Here is a 23910-nt window from a genome sequence, read left to right on the forward strand (position 1 = left end):
ATTGTTCTGTTATTTGTTTTCACAACACACGTATGACGTCGATTTCGGGTTAGTTCCCGTGTTGAAGAAGACAGACGAGAATAGAACACCACCAGTTTCTTTGTCAGGTTACTTGAAGTCCTCACATTTGAATATTGATACCTGAGCATATCCCAGTGCACCCACAGACAGCAATACTGTCGCTTTATCATACAGTCCTGAATATAATCAATTCCAGACCAAACTGAAATTGTATCAACGACCCAGTGGCATCGGGATACAATAGCACGCCCGGCGCAGTCACAGAATCTGAACCTGAGTAGATCCGGGTTAGAGCTGGTCTAACGGAAACGGGTGTTCCTGCTCCCCGAAATTGCTTGGAGTGAGTGAGTTTAGTTTTACACCGCACTCAGCAATATTCCAGCCATATGGCGGCGGTCTGTAAATAATCGAGTCTGGACCAGACAATCCAGTGATCAACAGCATGAGCATCGATCTGCGCAGTTGGGAACCGATGACATGTGTCAACCAAATCAGCGAGCCTGACCACCCGATCCCGTTAGTCGCCTCTTTCGACAAGCATAGGTTACTGAATATCAATATTCTAAACCGGACCTTCACTGGTCAAATTGCTTAGATCAGTGCTACAGTACAACCAGAAATTATTGAGAATTTAAAGATTGTAAATTTTTATATATGTTTCACTCATTACTCACGTATTAAATGTGAATATTAGCAGAACATAACTCCAGATTCAAAGACAGGTGAACAGTTAGTATTTTGTCAAGTCACCATGGGCAGCAATGCAGGTTTCAATGCGGTGGGGCATACTACTGATCAAAGAAGTTAGAAAGTCGTGGTCCATGCTGTCCCAATATCGGACCACCTCTTCTTTCATTTCAGAAATATTTGTCAGATTTTTTTTATTGACACTTTCCTTCATAAGTCCCCAAACATTTTCTATTGGATTTAGGTCAGGGCTATAGCTTGGCCAATCTAATAAAGTCATATTTTGGGTCCGAAACCAGGCCTGTGAATGCTTTGAACGATGTTTTGGGTCGTTGTCCTGCTGGAAAATCCAAAATTTCCATAGAACACGTGAGCAGATGGAAGTAAATGTCCCTCGAGAATATCTGTGTACCGCTCACTGTTCATATTCCCTTCAAATACACAGGGGCGTTGCCCTTAGCACAGATATGCCACCCCACACGTTAAGTTTCGGACTGTACTTTGGGCGCTGATACAAAGGTTTTTCAGTTTGTTTGGTCCAGAATTTCAGTGTATTAGGAAACAGCCACACAGAACTTTCATCTGAGAAAATCACATTGTCCCAGTTAAAATTTCTATGCTGTAAGCACCAGTTCAACCTTCGCTCCTTTTGTTCAGGTTTCATGATCGGTGATGGAATTCCTCGACTTTTCTGCCAACCCATTGCATGCAGCTCTGTTCTAATTGTCTCCTTACAGACAGCCACAGTTCCTCTATCAATCATATCCAGCCTTAAGTTTTCTAAACTCCTTCGTTTGTTTTTAGAAACAAGAATACCAAGCCGCCTCCTGTCACCGACAGTCAATTTTCTGGGCCTACCTGCGCCTCCCTGGTGCTCAATGCCATATCCATTTGCAATATTTTTCAAAACACGATAAACAGTGGACAAAGGGATGCCAGTTCTACTTGAAATCACTTTAGTTGATCTGATGTCCTTGTTATAATACTCTAAAATCAACTTCCTCTTCTCTAAATCATCCATACTGAGGATCACTGAAAATGTCGTCTGCTAGCAAGTAAACGAAGGGGGATAACTCTTCACAAACTAATGAAAAAGGATTAACGGAGTTGTCTCTCTTGAATTAAACCAAGCACTTGATAGCTGGTCAAGGTTGTTTATACTAGAAATCCAATTAAACATATTCCTAAAATTCTCAGTAATTTCTGGTCATACTAAACTCTGTCAAAAAAGAAACGCAACCCCTGTCCTCAGATATGAAAAATTCGTTTGAATGAAGTTATTGCTTCCAAACTAAATGTTATTCGAATGTATTGAAATTATACACGTAATTAATGAAGATTACCATCCAAACAACTGCATTTGTACGCATAAGTGTATTTTATTGCTTATTCCGTCACAACGCATGAAATGACCCTCATGGTGACTTCGCACAAAAAAAACACATGCAAATCATGAAAATGGCAGTTAATGTAGGGGTGTATAAAAGCCCATGTGCTTTCGTATTATATTCATTCATTTGTCGCATGAAAAGCTGTGTTAAAATGCCACGATTGAGTGCTGCCGACCGAAATATCGCCATTGGTCGTGTTCGCCGGAGAAAGTTTTGGAACTGTTGCACGGCACCTAAATGTTCACAAACAACGATATCCCGACTTTGGAGCCGCTACAACAACTTCAATTTGACCAACGATCGCCCGAGAAGTGGAAGGCCAAGAATCACGACCCCTTCAAGATCGGTACATCCGGGTCCATCACCTGCGTAATCGGCATGCCCTACCAACCGTGACTGCCACACAAATACCAGGTTTGAGGAGAGTGTCAGCTCAAACGATTAGAACCGTCTGAAAGAAGCGGGTTTACGTGCCTGTAGACCAGTTGTTGGACCTGTACTACGCCCCCTACATCTCCGCCGACGACTCAGGTGGTGCAACAACGTAAGGATATGGACTTTACAAAAACTGGAGGCGCATCTGGTTTTCTGATGAATCCTGCTTTCTTTTGCAACATCACGACGGAAGAAAACGTGTGTATAGGAGACGTCATGAACGTTTTGCGCCCATCTGCGTCCGACAGGGGACAGATTTGGCGGAGAAAGCGTTATGGTTTGGGGATCCATCTCATACAACCAGAAATCAGACTTGGTGATCGTTGAAGGAACCTGACAGCCCAACGTTACATCAACCACGTATTACAGCCTCACCTTCTCTCCTGATTATTGACCAACAGACACAGATTTTCAACCAGACAACGCCCGGCCTCATACTGCACGTGCAACAATGAACTTTCTGCAGAATTCCAACGTCAATGTTCCTGCCATAGCCCTCTAAATCACCAGACCTCAACCCTATTGAACACCTGTGGATACTCTGGGTCGACGCGTACGTCAACGTCAGCCGCCGCCACAGACGCTGCAACAGCTCGGCGTTGCACTGCAGGAGGAGTGGAGAGCCATTCCCAGGAAAGAATCCGGCGTCTTATCCGTTCTTGTCCAAGGAGATGCCGTGCAGTGATTGCAGCTCGTGGTGCTCATACGAGATACTGAGAAAGACGCCCCCCTGGTGACAAACTGGTGTCTGTGAGATGACTTTTGAAATGACAATTTTAAACATGCCCATCTTGGTTATTATTCTGCCAAATTTCAGACTTCTGTCTTAAATAATAAAAATGCTGTGTCGTCTTAAAACTTCAGATCAAAATCTCTAAAATACAGGGGTTGCGTTTCTTTTTTGACAGAGTTTATAATTATGTCAATCGCTTGACTGTCTGGTACCGACTCGACTATTACGACTATTACTGGCCACAGCCTTATAGACGAGATATTGCTGATGGCGGTATTAAACACCTAACAAACACAGAAACCGGCCACCAGATACCCATTTATGTCGGTTCCTACATGCACGAAGCACTGTCCAGATATTCCACAAATTACAGGGTGCATTCAAGGATTAACCGCCCCACAAGGTACACACAAGTGAAGGATTGACCACATTTGAAAGTGTTTTGTTCTTGTTTATTTTTTCCGCGAACATATTTGAAAAATACATGAAAAGCGACTAAAAATAAACCTGGTACGCTTTTCCATGAAGTGGACAGGCACTTGACTTCAGCACAAATATCACAGCATTGGTTATTATATGGTTAGGGTTAAACGTGTGTCGGTATGACGCTGAATCGTTAGAGACCTATACACCTTGTTAGAAGCAGCAGAACGTTGCATTGTAAGGGAAATTCCAAACCCTCTGCCATATACTTTATGTAGACGGTGGATACTTTCCTTATCCTTCTTTCCTTCCTCCCTCCTCCATCTTATCCTTCTTGCCGTCCGCCGCGAGCTCGTCGTCCGACTCAAACCCATAGTTGACATTCTGCCTGTGCTCATCACCGTCAGCCATGTCACCAGGCAAGATGTCTTCTCTGTAACCGATGTCGTCTTCAGAGTCATACACGTAGGCAAAGTTTACTGCTTCAGGGCTGCTATCTGTGTCAGCAAGTGATGTTCCCTTCTCAGGAGAAGTTGGAGGATCGTTGTGTTCTAGACACCTCTCAACTTCAGCGTCTTCCACCTTGTCATCTCTCACTGCATCTTCTTCATCCGCGTCTTCTGTAAAAACTTCCATATTCGTATGTAAATGAGCCCCCTCCGCAGCTGAAGTGGAAACATCTTCTATCACGATTTCAGGCACCTTTTGCACAACATACTTCCTTCTGAAGGATCCAGTTATAACGATCTTGCTGTCACCTAATTCTTGCACTGTGGTCCCGTCTTTCGGTGGTGAGACTAGGTTTTCATCTGCATATCCCTGTGCATTCAAATTCTCATCATCATCACGACTTTGTTCTTCTTTAGCAGCACCTCCATTGTCTGAATCTTGTTCATCAGAAGCCCCACTTTCGATTTCCTCTATATGTGGATCTAAATACAACTCGGGATGGATTTGCTTGTAGTCTCTAATGAACGAATCCTGTTCTGCAAATTGCCAAGTGCTATGTCTTCTTCTCTGATGTAACGCGGACTGTGGCCTTGTGAAAGACATCCCAGGGTCACTTCTCTTCCTCAAAGTTTCGGTGACGGGTGCCATGTTCAACGTCACCTTTTTCCTTTTTATATACCTCGGACCACTTTCTTCATGTTGCCCCAACTCGTCTGTGTATTCTCCCTCGTCTATAGAAGCCAGATCACTTGAATCCCCACCCATCGAGTGTTTTCTGACGGGAACGAAATCAAAACTTGTCCGACGGTTGAAAATCAGATCTTGACTAGTTCGACGACCGGATGAATCTTGGCTTGGTCGACGACTTGAAGACAAATCGTGACTGGGACGACGGTTTCGGGTTAAACTATCCAGAAACTGCCCAGTACTGTGTCTCCTTGTCCTGCTATAAGCAATGGGGGGACTTCGGAACACATCTCTAATCGTCCTCCTCTTCTCAAATGTTCCTGGACCATGGTAAGTAACTGTACTGATCCTCCTCAGCGTCTCCTGCAATGACATGGAGTCTGACATGGAAAACTCACTCACACTTAGGTCTTCCTCTGCTCCTAGGAAGGTATCCGAGACTGTCTTCTGTCTGAAGAAAAGATCACTCTCAGCTCTTGAATCTCGTCTTCTCTGAAGATTCTCGGTGGACAGGTTTCCCTGCTTGGCCATCTCATCAATGTCCTTAGCGCTCACCATGGGAGTAGACACCGCCTTGGTGTCGTGAAAGTGTTCGTAGTCTATGACGTGTTCGTCAAACACATCCTGGTATGTGACGCCTAGAGGGAGAAATCTATGCCCCCACCTAATTTCCCAGGGGTGGTAGGACTTCCTTACTTGGAACGAAGCACTGAGGGTTGACGACACCGCTTCCAGGACAACTATCAGTTCGAAATTCTCCTGCATGGCATCATCTCTAGACAAATTATACAAGGGTGATTCTTCGTCAATGTTATGGACGATATACGTGGGCCACGGCAGGAACAACCGTTCATCACCTCCCTCTGATCTGAAGTCCATATTGAAATACTGTACAGGGATCTTATCACCAGTTTTAGAGAAGGTTTTCAGGATAAAATAACCACGCGCATGGGCTCCTATGATATGTGACTTGCGCATATCACCAACTCTTATTGCCAACCGAAGTTTAAGATCCTCTGCAAAAATACAAGCTACTTTGCTGAAAAGAATCGTGCCTGATCTTTTCTTGGATCGTCTCACTTTTGCAACTACGAGACCAGCCAATGCAAACTGTAATGCCGCTCCAAGTATCGACTGTGCTATGACACCTAAGTAAGCCCCTGGACAAGCTTCAGTCACGAAGCGATACCCATAACCAATCGTTGTCATTGTTTCAATCGAGAAAAGAAATGCCGATGCATATGATTGGATATTTTCAACACAGGGCAACCAATCATCGTCGGTTGTTTTGAATAAGTCTCCATGCACGTAGGCCAGCAGATAGTAGTAGGCGGCAAAGATAAGCCATGTCAGTGTGAAACCTCCAAAGAATAGCAACAGATTCCAGCGCCATTGGATGTCGATGAGGGTTGTACATATATCAGACACGTACTTTGTGCTGCGGTTGGCTACAGAGACGGACTGTATGTTAGTTGCCCCTCGCTCACTGATGAGACGGCTATAGATTGGTCGCAGCGTTATGCCGGAAGTGATGTCCACCATCTTGGTTCAGGATTTGTCAGCGTGGAACCTGGGAAACAAGACGACGTGGAGTGAAAGTCATTTCAAAAACATGTATGTAGGCTATAGGTTAATGATGTGTCATGCAAAACTTTACCTCTTATGAATTTTGCACGAAAGGCCGGTGCTACCAGTAGGGCAGGATACCCTTTTCGCAAACACCATTCATATCATTTTCACCAGTGTTCTACGTTTTACAGGGGCGGTGGGGTAGCTTAGTGGGTAAAGCGTTCGCTCGTCACGCCGAAGGCCCGGGTTCGATTCCCCACATGGGTCAAATGTGTGAAGCCCATTTCTGGTGTCCCCCGCCGTGATATTGCTGGAATATTGCTAAAAGCGGCGTAAAATCAAACTCACTCACTCACTCTACGTTTTACGCCTAATGGAATCTGTCTCAGATTAAATTCAAGACTGGTTATTTCCAGCATTGCCGGTCGCAGCTATATTGCGGGAGTCTGTAATACTAGACAGGGGCAAGCAAACCAGTGGTTGAAAGGATGAGCAACAAGCCGTACCGCCAGGGTAATATGTCTCACAAACATGCAAGTCTTACATAACAACCTCCCGATTCGCATTACATTCATCTGCAAATACAAACATCTGGTAATTGGTAAATTTCTTGTTATTCGTATTCGTATTCGTATTTGCTAGAACTTATAAGGTGGTGTTTTAGGTTGTTGTTGGGTATTTTTGTTTTTTGGGGGGTGGGGTGCTATTGTTCTTATTCATTTCTTAATGCAGACATTTTATGAAGCGCTAGAAGATGACTCTGACAACACTTTCTATTCATGATATTGCTGTAGTTGCTATGCAACACGTGTATGTTATCTACACATTATCTGTTACATAATACACCTTCAAATATATATATAACGATGGAAGTGTACACGAATAAATCACATTTATTCTTATGTGAATCAAAGTGAACTGTTTTAATTAGTTAATACCAATGTTTGAAAATATACACTCATTTTTCTTACAATGTAAGTATAACCCTCAAAATAAGTGCTGAAATGTTATGCCAATATGAGGTATTTGTTTGCCGAGCTAAACAGGCCAGAGTTACGGCCCTTTGATTATGACGTAATTGGTGCCACTTGATTTTAAACTGGTCTCCTGTCTAGTCCCAAATCAAAAGATAATAATACTGATATTAATCACGTGAAAAAGAGTTTGTGAAAATACGAAAGAAGCATAAGAACAGAAAATGTAAGCAGGAGGACGGATTGAGCGTATTTTCATTCATAACCTCGCCTCAATGAAAATACCAAATATGTATAACAATGTTGACGTCCGTATGACATCACTATCGGGAAGCGACTTTTTCAAAATGGCATGTTCACTGACACGAGTACGCCGGAGTTTTCGAAGGTAATTTTCGTTGTTTCAAGCAACGTATATGCATAAATGTGACATGTAAGTAGTCCGAAAATTCTGTCAGTCTGCTGGTTGTTATGTTCTTTTTGTTTTCATTGTGACCAAGGGAAATAGTCAGAAATTAAGAGAAGTACCGTCATCGTTGTGCGTGAGTTTGCGTCAGTTATGGCGTCATGCTTTCAAAAACTATAATATGTTGTGATGAATCTAGAAAATCATTGGAATACACCTTTTTTTATTTAACTATCGCTTGCTACGATACCTTTCCCATGCATGTTCTAAAACTAATGAGCAATTGTATGCAACAAGTAGGCGAACGGATACACAGTGTAAAATCTGAGATTGGCTTTGTATACGTTTCAAACAAGTATTCTTTCACAGCGCGGCATCTCATATCCTCGATATATTTCGTTAGATTTCACTGAAACACTTCGTATTGGTGACAGAGTCCATTTGTCAGTTTTTGTCAGTATGAGGAATTCAGGGATTCATGTAAGGAAGATGGTGTTGAATTATACAATTGATTTAATGGACGAAACATAACCGACATACATGTAACGTGATTTTATAAACACTATGTAATATGGCTGAAAATTCACTTTGACGTTAACGCCGTGTTATAGTACACGACACTTGTGGATGTTCTACGCTATATACTACTGCATATACAAACATACTCCTCAAGTCAAATCCACAGCTGGAATTCACAATCACGAAAACCAGTCGTATTGTATCAAATAGCATGGCTAAAACAGCGTTGACAATACTGACCCTCTTGAATAGTAATACATTTGCCATGTCAAACAAATAGAAAACAGTTGCATACCTTTCTCCGTTACATGTCTCTCACCTGCTTGACCTCACCGTAATTATAATTGTAGTACGTCTGCCAAAGGCCGATTCATTTGAAAACAAATTTTATATGTTTATTGTTGAACATGGAATGGTTAACTTTACACAAACATTTCATAAAAACGTGAAGAAATGTGTCCATTTGCTTAATTTTCTAATGTTTACAAAGGCAGGTTTCAACCTGACATCCAAGCCCCCCTGGATATTTAGTGATACGGTCACTTTGACACGTAAAGGTATGACGTCACGCTCGTCACCTTCGCCGTGGTGATAGGATATCTTAATTTTTATGGAAAAAAACCCAGTTAATGACACTAAAATACCATTATCAACGACTGCACTGATTATATTGCTCGCGCGTTAGGTTTTCCGGTCTCGTGATATGCAAATTAGCTGTGGCAGGGGTGTAATTGGTGTCGTTACTGTGTCAGAGGGTACGTCATACTATACTAGGTGCGTGTGCATGACAGCGACCTGTATATGAGAGAGTCTGGGCCAGGCGAGCCAGTGATCGATACTGTGAGCATTCGGAGATGGAGATCGACACGCAATGAACAGTCACCGTGTCTGAGCATCCGAACCGCCTAGTCGCCTATCAAGCTGCTTGGCACCTGTTTAAGTCGAGATCCCCTCTGGTGTAGGATATATAGAATACTACACGAGTTCCCATTAGGTACCAAGTTTACCAAACGAGTTAACCTTCTATCGACCAGGGCCCCGTTCCTCAAAGCGATCGTAGCGCTAAGGTGATCGTAACTCCCATACTTTAACATAGACTTACGACTGTCGTAGCGCTACGATCGCTTTGAGGAACGGGGCCCTGACCGAGAGAAAGCGAAAACTACATCTGTATCATCTACTAGCATACCATGTTGTTGATTGTTTACTGTTCAGTATTAAAAGCGCACCCGTAAAGATCTGGGATAGAACTGGTCATTAGCAATCCATGCTTGTCGTAAGAGGCGACTAACGAGATCGGGTGGTCAGGCTTGCTGACTTGGTTGACACATGTCATCGTATCCTAATTGCGTAGATCGATGCTCATGATGTTGATCACTGGATTTTCTGAACCGGACCGTCGCCATATAGCTGGAATATTGCTGAGTGCGGCGTTAAGCAACATCAATCAATCAATCAATTAAGAGTGCTGACTGTTCATATGTGTCCTGTCTGTATATATACAACTCACACTTTGCTAAGGATCACAAAAACTTTACTTAAACGTAAATGTATAATTTGAAATTGTATCCATTTAAAACTGGATAATACTAATATGGTTAACCCCTCTTTAGGCAAACAACCACATCATTCTTACTTTATGCTTACAATAAGCTTAGGTATTTAAACCAAATTTGACCCACATAATAGTTTTCTGTTGAATCCATGATTTGATCCTTAGCAAAGTGTGAATAGTATATTATAAAATAAAAACATTATGGACTTTTAGTCGGTCAGTACCTGCTTTATGGACCCAAGAACAGAAAGCAGGCACTCACCTCTGAAACGTCTATACTTGTCTCATGTCACCTCTGAAACGTCTATACTTGTCTCATGTCACCTCTGAAACGTCTATACCTGTCTCATGTCACCTCTGAAATGTCTATACTTGTCTCATATCACCTCTGAAACGTCTATACTTGTCTCATGTCACATCTGAAACGTCTATATACTTGTCTCATGTCACCTCTGAAACGTCTATACTTGTCTCATGTCACCTCTTCAGGTGTAATGAAAACTCACTGTAGTGACCGGCGACGCACAATGGCTGTGTACTGATTCGTCAGTGTGTATTACAGAACATTTATTGACAATGAAGGGAGGACCTAAACGTAATCATTGGCGAGAACGTCATAATATCTGACGTCATAGTCAGTAATAGCAGTGGTAGACGTAAATACATTGTTGTTTCAGTGGAATATTTATACATTGAACTACATACGGAAGGTTTGAAAAATAATACGTTTGAATTAAGATTACGTTTCAAATGTGTAATGAACATTTTATTCTTTTTCATTTCGTAAATGTTGATCATAGTTAAACAATATATAAAACCGAATTATAGTAAAATGCTCATTCCCGCATTCATCAATGTGTTTGCTTACATTTATACTTCGTGATTTGATCTTGAATTTGTTGTCTGTGTAGAGTGGCTCGGTCCTTCAGTCGCACACCAGTTGCTCCAATGTAATGCTTACCGCCTGTGAGACATTTTAAAAGACATATAACATCTTTACTGAAGCAGATCGTGTTGTTTTTGACAGTAAGTAGCTTGTTTGAAAAATCTAATGAGTAAGGGTTCCACATCGAGGTCTGCGATATTTGGTTTAACTGAGTAGGCCTATTTGTATTTTTTTAATATTTAGATTGACGAACGAGTTGTTTAGGAAGTTTAGGCTGCCTAGTTCTGCGGGTATATTTAAGGCTGCTTAGTGCTGCATATACCTGTGTACAGGTCGTGTGATAGATTGACTCAAGTAAGTACTTAAAGTCAACAACTCGCGTACCCGGCGAAGGGTAGTGCTCCACCAGTGCTGTTTGCAGACATGCATAGATGTGTTTGGAAGGAGCTAAGAAAGAATGATTTGTGACATGTTACCGTTACACTCGAACAGGGTCTGGATATAAGAGTCCATATTATATCCTACTCGTCATAGCAATGATTCCCTGTGCCGACTAACTGGCTCAAAAACAAAATGATCACGACATGACCTTTCTGAACTGTCACGTCGCAGCGGATGCGCTACCGGAAGTGGCATCAGAAAGTTAGCGCTGTCACAATAGAGAAGAGTCTGTCGTTTTGTAAATTGTCGCAAATTGCCTTCTGACTTGTATAACGTTTAACGCTACACATAACTGTTGGTCCGTGGCCTGTGGCGCCTTTTGCGATGGCTTGTTATATGTTGTCAATAAAAAAATGGAGTTAGTGAGTATATGTTGCTTTGAGCCGCATCAGAAAATTTGCTGCTATTCGGGCTAGAATTTAAAATAAAATACCCAATTCCAGAGATACGCTTGAGTGGTGATGAAAAGTAGAAAATGGTAGGCTACTTGTTGTTACCCAGCCTGACACATGTCATCGTATTTCAATTGCGTAGATCGATACTCATGCTGTTGATCACTGGATTGTCTGGTCCAGACTCGATTATTTACAGACCGCCGCCATATGGCTGGAATATTGCTGAGTGCGGCGTTAAACAACAAACCAACCAACCAACTTATCTCATACTTCTTTGATTGGCATTCAAGAAGTTGAGGAGATGAAGAATGAGGACATTTTTTATGGATATACAACTTTTTTTATTCTATATTGGCGACATTTCGACATAGATTCTAATGTTGCCGCCTATACAGAGTAAAGAAGTTGTATATCCATAAAAATATTTCCTCATTCTTTATCTAGTACTGTTATTGTCGTACTTTTATTGTCACTCGCACTGTATGTAGTTTCATGTACCATGTTTAACATCTGTTTTGACAGCAAGGCGCATGTACGCCCGTGGTAATGTCCCGTTATGTTATGACGGAGTACAGTTACGTAAGTCAAAATGTAACAAACAGAAACAGAATATGAGAATTTGAATTATAATGCTTGAAACTCCACAGCTTGAACTTTGGAGAAACACATTTACCCTTGTTTACACTGTGAAACAAGACCCTTTGAACTCTTTTGACACATACGCTGATATTTACTAAACTTGTCAGAGTATGAGACGTTTGATTTATTAGGCTAGACATAATTTATGAAAATAATGGTAGCTTTAACGTTTATGTGACACGTGACAGCAATTAAAACGTGACTATCATTTTATGCCAGGAAGGGGAAACATTTCAGTGGTGAATCATCTCCGCTGTAACAAACCTGGACATATGTGTTGTGTAAACAGTTGGTATTTGTTATGCGTTTTTCAAGTACTGCTATGTGTGATCCTAACACACTTCCATGTTGGACAATGGCGAATTTACGAGTCAATTACGTTGATGCAAAAAAGCACAAGTGACCTCGTTAGGGTTTAACAGTGGGACAGCACAATCTCACCTTATATTCTTGAAACTGTCATTTGTCACAGGGATCCATGTTCACCTCTACATCAGAACTGTTCCAACCAGCGAGGCAAAGGTTACAAATTTCAGTCCAAAGCAAGCCTCCTGTTTATGTCAGCGGGCGGACGATGGCGCGCCTCTTTACCTGGGACATTACTTGACAAGGGGGCTTCATAAATCACGTGTTTGCCTCTGGTTATTTTTACGACAAGCTACGAAGTATAGCGAGCGACAGCGCAAGATAAGACGACAAGATGTCTCCTCTGAATCTACCTTAGATGCGTCTTCCATTTAGTTTCACCAATTCGCATGCTTATTCTACGAACGATCCTGCACCTTTCATGTTTCAGACGATCTTCCTTGTTTTTGCTTCAAGCAGACGTGAGTTTTAAGGAGTCTGTACACCAAGAGTCAAATATGATTCGTCCAGGGTGAGGCTCGAACTGGGATGCTCGTGTCCTGCAAGATAGATTATTAACCAAGAAACAATTCACATAGGTAGACAGCGGTTGTTCCCACTCACGAAGCGACAGCGACAACTTTATCTTTGACATATGCAGCTATATAAACTCGCTTCATGCATACGGTCGATCTTTAACATCAATTGTATAACAGGTCTCAAAGGTATCGAACAAAAATCAACAAACCGATACGTGCTTTTCATTTCAACGAATGGCAGGATACAGTCGACATAGTTAATGTACAACGTGTATATAAAAAGAAAACTGGAAGAATGTCAAATTAAACATAAACGTGTCACGTGCGTTCAACGTATTGCCTCCGCGACACAGTACTTGAGATATGGTGTAATTGTTTGACTAGCAATAAGTCGATAGGGACACATAAAGCCTGTCTGTTGATGGACGTTTAAAGTCAAATGGAAAGCTATAAAGAATATGCAACAGTTGGGTAATTTGTATTCAATCTTGAATGAGGAAAGAAATGGGTTTCGATATCCATATAATCCACCAACACTGAGAGAGTGAGTATGGTTTTACGCTCCCTCGCAATATTCCAGCAAGATCACGGCGGGGGACACAAGAAATGGGCTTCGCACATTGTACCAATGAAGGGAATCGAACCCGGGGGTTCCGAGTGGCGAACGAATGCCTTCACCTCTAGGTAACCCAACCGCTACCTTAGTCTAGTATAGAGCAAGCAAACGGATGAGCGATAATACGAGCATCAATTTATGAATCGGGGAGCCGGGCTGGAATGTTGCTGTGGGTACTCCAATGCTGTGGCAAGAAGCTAGATTAGACTGACTGACTGAGTTTGGTTTTACGCCGCTTTTAGCAATATTCCAGCAACATCACGGCGGGGGACACCAGAAATGGGCTTCACAAATTGTACCCATGTGGGGATTCGAACCCGGGTCTTCGGCGTGTCGAGCCAACGCTTTAACCACTGGGCTACCCCACCGCCCCAGCTAGATTAGAAAAGTGGTAGTGTTTCCATTAAGAAACAACCGTGATGTAGCTGCAGTATTGACTGCGGCGTCAAACAACATATAAATGACCCACTTGTATCATGGGGGAGCAAGGATATGCATATGATGTCCCTGTGTCGTCAAACTATCACTCCGTGATACAGCTGAAACACTAGCCAAAGCGGCGTAAAACACAACTCACTCACACTGACATAACAGGAACTCAAATGGTGTCAAACGTTTGCACGGTACGATGGCTAAACTGACCTAGATTAGGCATTAGAACAATACTCTTAAAAGAAAGTAGGAGAAAGTGAATTTGGATAGGAAGTATAAGCGTTAACAAACTTTTTAAAGACAGACATCTTATAAACGCACCACCAATTCTCTTTATCACCCCCTAAACACAGCGCATGGGATGCACGTGCACAGCGCAGTAGCCCCACACACGTGCATAGGGTGTCATTCTTGATTTTGACGGTTTTTACGAAGGTCTTAAAATCACTGTAGACCATTAATTGTGACAATCATCTTGCATCACCACGTTGTTAGTGTTTGTTTCTAGCCGGTTTTGTTTTGTTTGAAAATGAAAATCGTACACATGCAAATTTCACGTCTTACACCAATCATCTTCCAAGAGGTACTACTGTACAAACAACTATGGTCATAGTGAGTGAGTGAGTGAGTTTAGTTTTACACCGCACTCAGCAATATTCCAGCTATATGGTGGCGGTCTGTAAATAATCGAGTCTGGACCAGACAATCCAGTGATCAACAGCATGAGCATCGATCTGCGCAATTGGGAACCGATGACATGTGTCAACCAAGTCAGCGAGCCTGACCACCCGATCCCGTTAGTCGCCTCTTACGACAAGATAGTCGCCTTTTTATGGCAAGCACATATGGTCATAAGGAAGTGCAAGTGGTGCTGCACTCTCAAAACATTCATTATTATCATATCAACATTGATTGACTCCGATATACATGTATCTCCCAATTTTTTCAATCGTAAATTAAAAATGAAGTTCCCCTACTTTTTAAGAGTATAATATAGCCTGTTTGACAGCTTGTGTAAGTGAGGGATGTTGCTAGTTACGTCATATTTGGAAACTACCGAGGGATCTATAAATAGGGTCAATCGAAACCGTTTTGCTGAAAGAGAAAGGTCTTACAGCGTCAACGTAGAGCTGATTGAAGACACATAGTCGCACATTGTCATCAATAAACGCTTCAAACATCCAATATAGCAAAATACACGGACGTTACACCGTCTATCAGGTTAACGCAACAGGTCGAGCAATAGTGATTCTATTATTACACTATATGGACAAAGCAGCCCAGCAGTGGTGGACGTAATTCACGACAAGCACGTGCTGCACGTGCCCAGTGGTAAACTATGCAGTGCGTGTCAGTATATTACCACGTGCTCAACATGACTTGAATAGACTGTCGTTTGACAGACGTTCAAACAGGACCTGGTGAGAAGAGCGGTTGTCAGCCGATTTGAAATGTCGAAGTTTAAAGTTACAGGTAAAGGTGAGGTGAGGTGAAATTGGGTTTAACGTCGTGCTTGAGAATATTTCGCTCATATGACGACGTGCATGCGTGTGTTAGTGTATGTGCGGTTGCTTGTACTAGCCCAGACTGAAGCTGGTTTTATAGTGCTAGCCCACAGAGATACCATGCCGCAGTGAAGCATGAATACCCCACTCAGACATTATACTGACTCCGAGCCGACCAGTCCTTGTTGTAGCCATTAAATGCAGGGACCAACAAGTACCATATTTTAACGTCTTTTGGTATGACGCTGTCGGGGATCGAACCCGCGACCTTCCGCTCTCCGGGCGGACGCTCTAACTAACCACTACACCACGGAGGCGGTATACAGGTAAAGGACGAAGCGGGGCAATGGCCCATCTTGTCCCACTAGAAATGTCATAGTTTAACCTTTATATATTGCCTTTGAACTGTTATGAAAATTATAAGATATGTTGAAATGGCCGAAAACGTGCCCTTTATCTGACAATCATATGGCGTGGTCAAATACACATGTATGACTGATACCTTTGGAACTATAAAAAACAGTATGAATGTTAAGACCCTGAGAAATAGTTAACCTTGTTAAAACGATTGTTTACATTTCCTAAGAAAGCCGGGGCGGTAGGGTAGTCAGGTCGGTCGTCACGAGGAAGACCAGGGGCTCCTTTCACGAAGCAACCTTTACGAAGGTTAACCTTAACTCCCATTATTTAACATTGCACTAAGGTTACCTTAGTGACTTACGATCACCTTAGTGCTTTGTGAAAGGAGGCCCAGGGTTCGATGGTTGTCCATCGTCGTGCTGTTGTGGTGATGTTGCTAAAAGCGGCGTAAAACCTCACTCACCCTGTGAAATACTTGATTACGTTCAAATAGTTGATATTTAAATATGAAACGTCAAAGTCGGAGATTAACCAGTCTCAACTATCTATCGAAACTGAATCCACGAAAGGCCAAAATAAGTGATAACACCAGGTTGTTGCAAAAGGATGAGGGTGTTCTGCTTTACTTGGGAGTCAAATCAAGTCTGACTTTCTGTGAAAAGTATATACACATCTGATAACTTTCATAGCCACCCCTAAAGAAAATTCACGTTTTCAAAACTTATGCCTATGTTCTACCTTGACATACCCTCTGGTGTAAAGACTGCATGGGGTACCTTTAACCCAAGTACCTGCAAGTCACTGCAGAGTTGCGTCCCTTACCTACAGGATCCGTTGTTCTAAATATCTGAACCCGTGAAGGTCCGGGTTAGAATATTCATCTTCAGTAACCCATGCTTGTCGTAAGAGGCGACTAACGGGATCGGGTGGTCAGGCTCGCTGACATGGTTGATGCATGGCATCTGTTCCCAATTGCGCAGATAGCTTCTCATGCTGTCGATCATTGGATTGTCTGGTCCAGACTCGATTATTTACAGACAGCCGCCATATGGCTGGAATATTGCTGAGTGCGGCGTAAAACTCAACTCACTCACTGAATATCAGATTGTTATTCTTGGTCTACCGGCACTTTGATGTGAGATATTATTGGACGTTACCACCAACTCACTCAACCATTGTCTCGGTTCTCGATTCTGACGCTGTCATGCAGTGCCAGTATAGCTAGTTACCTGTGTAATACAGTGCCAGTATAGCTAGTTACCTGTGTAATACAGTGCATGAATCAGCGAGTAAATTTCATCAGTGATAATCATCATTCATACTAGACTTAAAAACTGAAATAATAATCTAAATTTTAGTCTTCCGAAACAAAGCCGAAACAGTAGTACACAATGTGTTACGTACACATCCATTCGAAGTATATACGGTTTCCATGTTTAAGATAATTTCACTTTACACACCCTCAAAAAGGTTGTTCAGTACACAAAATATGATATTCTAGAATATTCTAGTCCTGAGGAATAACAAGTTTGAAGTCCCGTGTAGAAGCCGTGTTTGAGTTGTTCCCAAACATCCTGGTCGTAGGTGGCAACTTGAAGGGCGTGGTGGTCAGTTTCGGCGACCTGATTGACCTTCTCCACAGTATTGATAACTGGATTGCCTGGTCCAGACTCGACTTCTACAGGCTGCCATGTTATAGCGAGAACATTGCCGAGTGTGGCGTTAGACAACAACACAACTGTAAACTATTGGTATCTTATGTCCTATTTTGTGACAAACATATAAACTGACATCAAGGAATCGATTTCAGTTAATACCTCTTTCTTTCCGGTGTTGAATGTTAGGTAATATGTCGCGAGGCAGTTCCAGGACTCATTGTAAAGCAACGGTCCAAATAAATGGTCCAAATGTTGTGTTAACTCAAAATATGTGCATCGGAATTATCCAAGGTATCGTATTCAATGGTAAGAAAAACATATCTAGCCGTAAGATGAAAGAACACACATTTCTTTAAATTAGCAAATGTTTCATTTGAGATTCGATCGTGTGAAGAATCCCTCTGTGAAAACCGATGAAATGTCATATCCAGAATCCAGAAAGAGTTGCGTCCCTTGTATTGTGGTCGCCACTTGCCTCTTGAAAGCACATCAGTTGATTCAATTGTATGAGTGTATTGCATGATATGTCATGTAGAATATATAATCTATTTTACCTTTCCCCAACTCATATAGGTATAGTCAATAAAATGTTTCAAGCGATAGTTCTCTAGAATACTAGTCAATCCACTCATTGTAAAATACTGCTATAAAAATGTGCATAAATCTATGCAGTAAAACATCGACATCAAACAGTATACCTCTTTGCCTTAACATAGCCCTGGTTCTCGTTTCAGAAAAGTGATCTTTGCACTCTTTCATTTATGGGGTCGGTGAGGTAGCCTTGTAGTTAACGCATTCGATCGTCACGCCGAAGGCACGAGTTCGATTCCCCACATGGATACATGTGTGAAGCCCTTCTGGTGTCCTCTGTCGTGATGTTGCTGGGATATTGCTAAAAGCAGCGTAAAACCATACTCGCTCGCTCACTCACTCACTTTGTGATGATTGTGTAGAGGGATTCTACTGGGACCATACTTATAATCTTGTACGATATATATCGATAAATACAACTTAGGTCATCGTGTTTTCGAACCAGTGGAGCGAGAATACCGTTTTACACGAATGTATTTCGTTTTTATTGAAGTATTATTTCTTTAGCTGTTGTTTAATCAGATTTATACGACAGACCTTATACCGTGTACACGTTCATTGCGGTTATTAATTCAAGAAACGGTTCGATGGAAAGCGTGTGTTGTCTATGAAGGGAATTAATCCCATTTATCGAAGCTATAAAACCATATTTGTAGTTTGCACGGTTCTGAATTGACAATTTATTTGCTATCGCTCATGAAAGATATAACCGTCATATTGGAAGTATGGGAAATTAGGTTAATTGTTGCTTCAATTTAATGCAGTTTTTGTTTTCTATAGGGAATTAAATCAAGGGTGTCTTATAAACAAATACAGATATCCTAAATTTTATTATTTCTGTCAAATACGTACAAATTATGTACAGACTGCACACTGGGGTTACATAGAGCTTGGTTTGTAATAAATTCAAACAATGTTATATTTTGGTTGCCAAACTAAATTCTCTATATTAAATCTTATTAGGTAACCAAATTTATACACCAGTTTGAACATATTACATGTTTATTGAAATGTGGCCACATGGGAGGTATGCTAGCTGATGAATAAAGCAAGTGGTTCTGAAACCTGTTAATTTCGATGTTGAAATTTAGTTATCGATATTTATGAATTGATGTGATATTCTGTTTCGAGGTTTACTCATATTCAGCCAAAATGCATGCATGGATTGTCAGCTGAAAATCCACGGATTCACAAGTGTATGCATGGTCTTAGTGACCGGCATCTCTGGGCTTTCCTCTGACACTACGATGGCACACAGTGATAGAAGCTAGTTTGTTGTATATTGACTAGACTAAGGCTTAGTTTCTGAATATATATTATTTTGATAGTAACAAACAAGCCCATTTATATTGAAAAGGAGCCCTAGGGAGACCAGAGATTCAGAACCTGAACCTGAGGAAATCTAGACATGCTTTATTTAGGGCTTTAGCACTGCAGAGAGGGCTTGGCAGTAGGGAAATTAATGTGGTTCAGGGACTGTGAGACAGACTATATACTGACTCTCAGGCGACAAGTACTTGTTTTACCGCCTTAATACCGAATGTAGGTACAATGTGTGAAGCCAATTCCTGGTGTCCCCCGCCATGCTATTGCTGGAATATTGCTAAAAGCGGCGTACAACCATACTCACTCTCTAATAACGAATGCCAGGCAGGGCAAGTACTATCTGTGTAATGGTATGGCGCGGGCGGGTATAGAACTACTGACGTTCCCCCAGACAGACGTGCTATCCACTACCCCACGGATACCCATGAATGTTACCCGTGATGATCCCGGTCAGAATTGGTCTTTTCATTCAACCCATGCTTGTTGTAAGAGGCGACTAACAGGATCGGGTGGTCAGGCTCGCTGACTTGTTTGACACATGTCATCGTATCCCAATTGCGTAGATCAATGCTCATGCTGTTGATCACTGGATTGTCTAGTCCAGACTCGATTATTTACAGACCTCCACCATATAGCTGGCATATTTCTGAGTGTGGCGTTAAAAGCTCACCAACCAACCAATCCATGAATGTATGGCGATCCATTTCATCTAACAATGTTTAAACTGTATCCAATGTGTAAAATATATTTTTTTAAGTTCGTGTGCGACCGCTACACCGTTTTTATGGTCAAACACTTCCCATGAAATACTCGACCTAATAAATCAACATCGTTCATTGTCACGGCATTCAACAACCTCTACACATTTTATGATCTTCTTACGAAAATACTCATAGTCCGTGTATATTGTGCACAGTGTCAATCGCAGCGACGTGTGATTGAATTATTGGACAGGAATAACATTTTATAGGCGATCGTGACAATTCAAGTACAACCATATCTTAAAGTAACCTTGAAATGGTGACCTGCCAAATATTCAAATGACTCCTTTTTAACAAATGAGAGTCGACGTTACATGGCCGCCGTTCTGGGATGTCGTGTTAAATTTAGACTACGTCGTACGACCGCGAAACTGTGTATTTGTGTAACAGGGGTTGGTTGTTGTTTAACGCCGCACTCAGCAATATTCCAGCTGTTTGGCGGTGGTCTGTAAATAATCCGAGTCTGGACCATGAACATGGATCTACTCAAATGGGATAGGATGACATGTGTCAACCAAGTGAGCCTGACCACCCGATCCCGTTAGTTGCCTCTTACGACAAGCATGGGTTACTGAAGACCAATTGTAACCCGGATGTTCATGGGTAGTGACAGAGGTATATATATCTGTGAAGTGTTCTCAGAGTAGAGCTGATATCAGTAAGGTTCGTGGCACTTCATGAAATTTGGAATACATTTGGACATTAAAGGAACCCTAATTCACTATTATATTACCTGCTTGTGCGGGTGTCATTATTGGAAACTGGTTACCGACTGGGATTGAGACAGACATTCTCACCATTGAGAACCCGGGTTCGATTCCTGACATGGGTACATTGTTTGAAGCCCATTTCTGGTGTCCCCCCGCCGTGATACTGCTGGAATATTGCTAAAATCGGCCTAAAACTATAGGCACTCACACACAGGTGATACTCTTCAATAAAAATTTGTTTTAGTGATTTGAAATCCTTTTACTGTAATGATAACAATAGTGATACTGACTCATTTAAATAGACCCTTCCTTACTGCTATCATTAAAATATTTTGAGATATTTAAACAGCATTAAAGTGACTATCTTATTCTAAACTGTCTCATATTCTTTTAAAAAGACCTTAAAGTTAAAATGCGAAATGTTTTTACTATTTACCGAAAATCGCTTATAAGCTCCTATTTCGGAAGGACTTGAGACGTTGAGTTTATCCAAGGCATGCATGTATGTTTTCAGAAGGGTTATTTACATCGCAGACTTGCTTATCCCTACGTTCTGCACTTTATCAATACAGATTTGGTAAATACAATATGGATGACATGAGAAAGACCTGGCTAGCTATTCTCGAAACGTTCGTAGCCCTACGAACTTCTTAGGTCAACTCTTAACACATGGGCTACGATCAATGTTAAGAATTCTGAGGGCTACGAACGTTTCTAGAATACGGGCCCCGTTACACAAAGCTATCGTTGCGCTACGACTGTCGTACATAGACTTACGACAATCGTAGGGCTACGATAGTTGTGTGAAACGGGGCCCAGACTGCGACTTTTCAGTGTCTTATCATCTCTTAAAACATCACCGATCTGCTGAAGAGGAAACAATATCTAATGGTAAAATAGAATAGTTATACCTGAATACATATTGTTTTGAAATCAGTGGGGTCAGTTACTCAAAAATATATACCACCTGTCACTACAGATCAAAATGGGTTAAAATAATAAACTTAGAAAAAGACGCAATGGAATACCATGTCCCTGTCAGTTGAACATACAGAGAATGAAAAGAAATATGTGGATCTAAAATATCATTAACTGTAGTTCATACATTGTCATTTCCGATGTATTTTCACAATTTTCACAACTTTCACAATTTTCCAAATGATCCCATATTGATCTGAAGTACTCTGTTTATCAAAGAAGAAAAACTCAGGGGTGGATTTAGTTAGACAGCAGCCATTTTTATTGTAGATAGGGAAGAACGGTCGAAAAAGTTGATAGTAACCACGTGGCCGAACTCACACCGACTTGAGCGTCCAAGCAGTGACCAATGTTCCCGGTGCGCTGATCCAACCTGAAAAGTTTTTCGGATGGCAGTTCATCATCGCGAAGGCTTTAACCACTTTCTTAACAAACAAAATAAAGATATTCGTCCCTTCTTTTCTTTTTTCTTTCTTTTTTTCTTTTGTGGCTTTTCTATCCGACCGACTGCATCTGTAACGAGAAAAATAAGTTTATCGCCAAACTTAAAGGTAACCAACATGAACAATATACAATCTAAGACATTTTCAAATTGTTATAGCTCAGGAAAGTGATCTTCGTGCAGGTATGGACCAATCTCCGATGGACCGTCGGCAAGGTATGACCTTTTATCAGAGGGCCATTCACTGCCGATAGCTGCGTTCCCAAGGCGTGCCAGACACCTGTGATCGTAGGTTCGAACCAAACATTTGTCTTGAGCACGTTTTTACGTTTTTCAGCAGAAAACCCGTCCGCTTTGGTTTCATCGAGGGATCAAAGTGGGCTTTCGAGTTTGCCTCCAACCCCGAGAGCGTCAAAGAGCCGATAAACCACAATGAAGCCAATGACTGTAGGCTTTAGAAAGTCACTATAAAGAAGAGAATGAACAGACTGACAGAAGCTCAACGACACAACGCCCTTGGCATGACAATGCTCGACCTCACGATGCACATGTTAGACAGGTTTTCCTCCAGCAATACAATGTTCAGTTGGCCTTCTCGATCACCGGATTTGTCCCCCATTGAACATCTATGGGATACTCTCAAAAGCTCAACGACACAACGCCCTTGGCCGTTTACAAGGACGGACATCGCAGCATGCTGTGGCAAGGCACTTCAGCGTGTCCAGACAGACCATCTCAAACCTATGGACCCAGTGCAAAAGTACTGGGAGTGTTAATGACAGAGCCAGGTCAGGTCGACCTGGAGTTACCACCGCCGCCCAGGATCGCTACATCCGGTTGAGACATTTTCGTTCATACACCACGGCCGCATCATCCACAACAATCCAAATCCCTGGACTGCTCCGAAAACTCAGACCAGGCAGTGCGCAACTGGCTATGGAAAGCCAGACTTTTGGCTATGGAAAGCCAGACTTTTTGCCAGAAGACCAGTTCAACGTCACGTCGTTCCCTACATCAACGTGATCTTTGGAGCATGACAATGCTCGACCTAACGATGCACGTGTTGGACAGGTTTTCCTTCAGCAATACAATGTTCAGTTGTTACCTTTGCCTTCTCGATCACCGGATTTGTCCCGTACTGAACATCTATGGGATACTCTTGATCGACGCTTGCGCCAGCGTAATCCGTCACCTCAGACACTACAAGAACTGCACACAGCAATTCAGCAAGTGTATCAAAACATTCCTCAAGAGAGTATTCGGCATCTCCTTTCTTCTATGGGTCACCGCTGCCAAGCTGTTATCGATGCTCATGGTGGTCACACCAGATACTGACATTTTACTCTGACCAAGTGGCTTTAATAGCCCTCTGTGGTTTTACCAAACACTTTCTGGATAATCATGTTTTGGAAATTTGTAAAGTGATGCTTTTACTG

General features: G+C 41.9%; 1 protein-coding gene across 1 annotated transcript; it reads right to left on the reverse strand.

Moving 5' to 3' along the window:
* Positions 1 to 3632: 3632 nt before the first annotated feature.
* LOC124263781 lies at positions 3633 to 12797 on the reverse strand. Its single transcript, XM_046698487.1, has 2 exons — positions 12653 to 12797; positions 3633 to 6397 (listed from the first exon to the last, which is right to left on the reverse strand). Exon 2 carries the CDS (start codon positions 6367 to 6369, stop codon positions 3985 to 3987), a length of 2385 nt encoding a protein of 794 aa, XP_046554443.1. The 5' UTR covers positions 6370 to 6397; positions 12653 to 12797; the 3' UTR covers positions 3633 to 3984.
* Between the last annotated feature and the right edge of the window lie 11113 nt (positions 12798 to 23910).

The sequence above is a fragment of the Haliotis rubra genome, unplaced genomic scaffold, assembly GCF_003918875.1.
Source record: "Haliotis rubra isolate DU_JTF1 unplaced genomic scaffold, ASM391887v1 Scf9, whole genome shotgun sequence".
In the NCBI taxonomy this organism is placed as follows: domain Eukaryota; kingdom Metazoa; phylum Mollusca; class Gastropoda; order Lepetellida; family Haliotidae; genus Haliotis; species Haliotis rubra.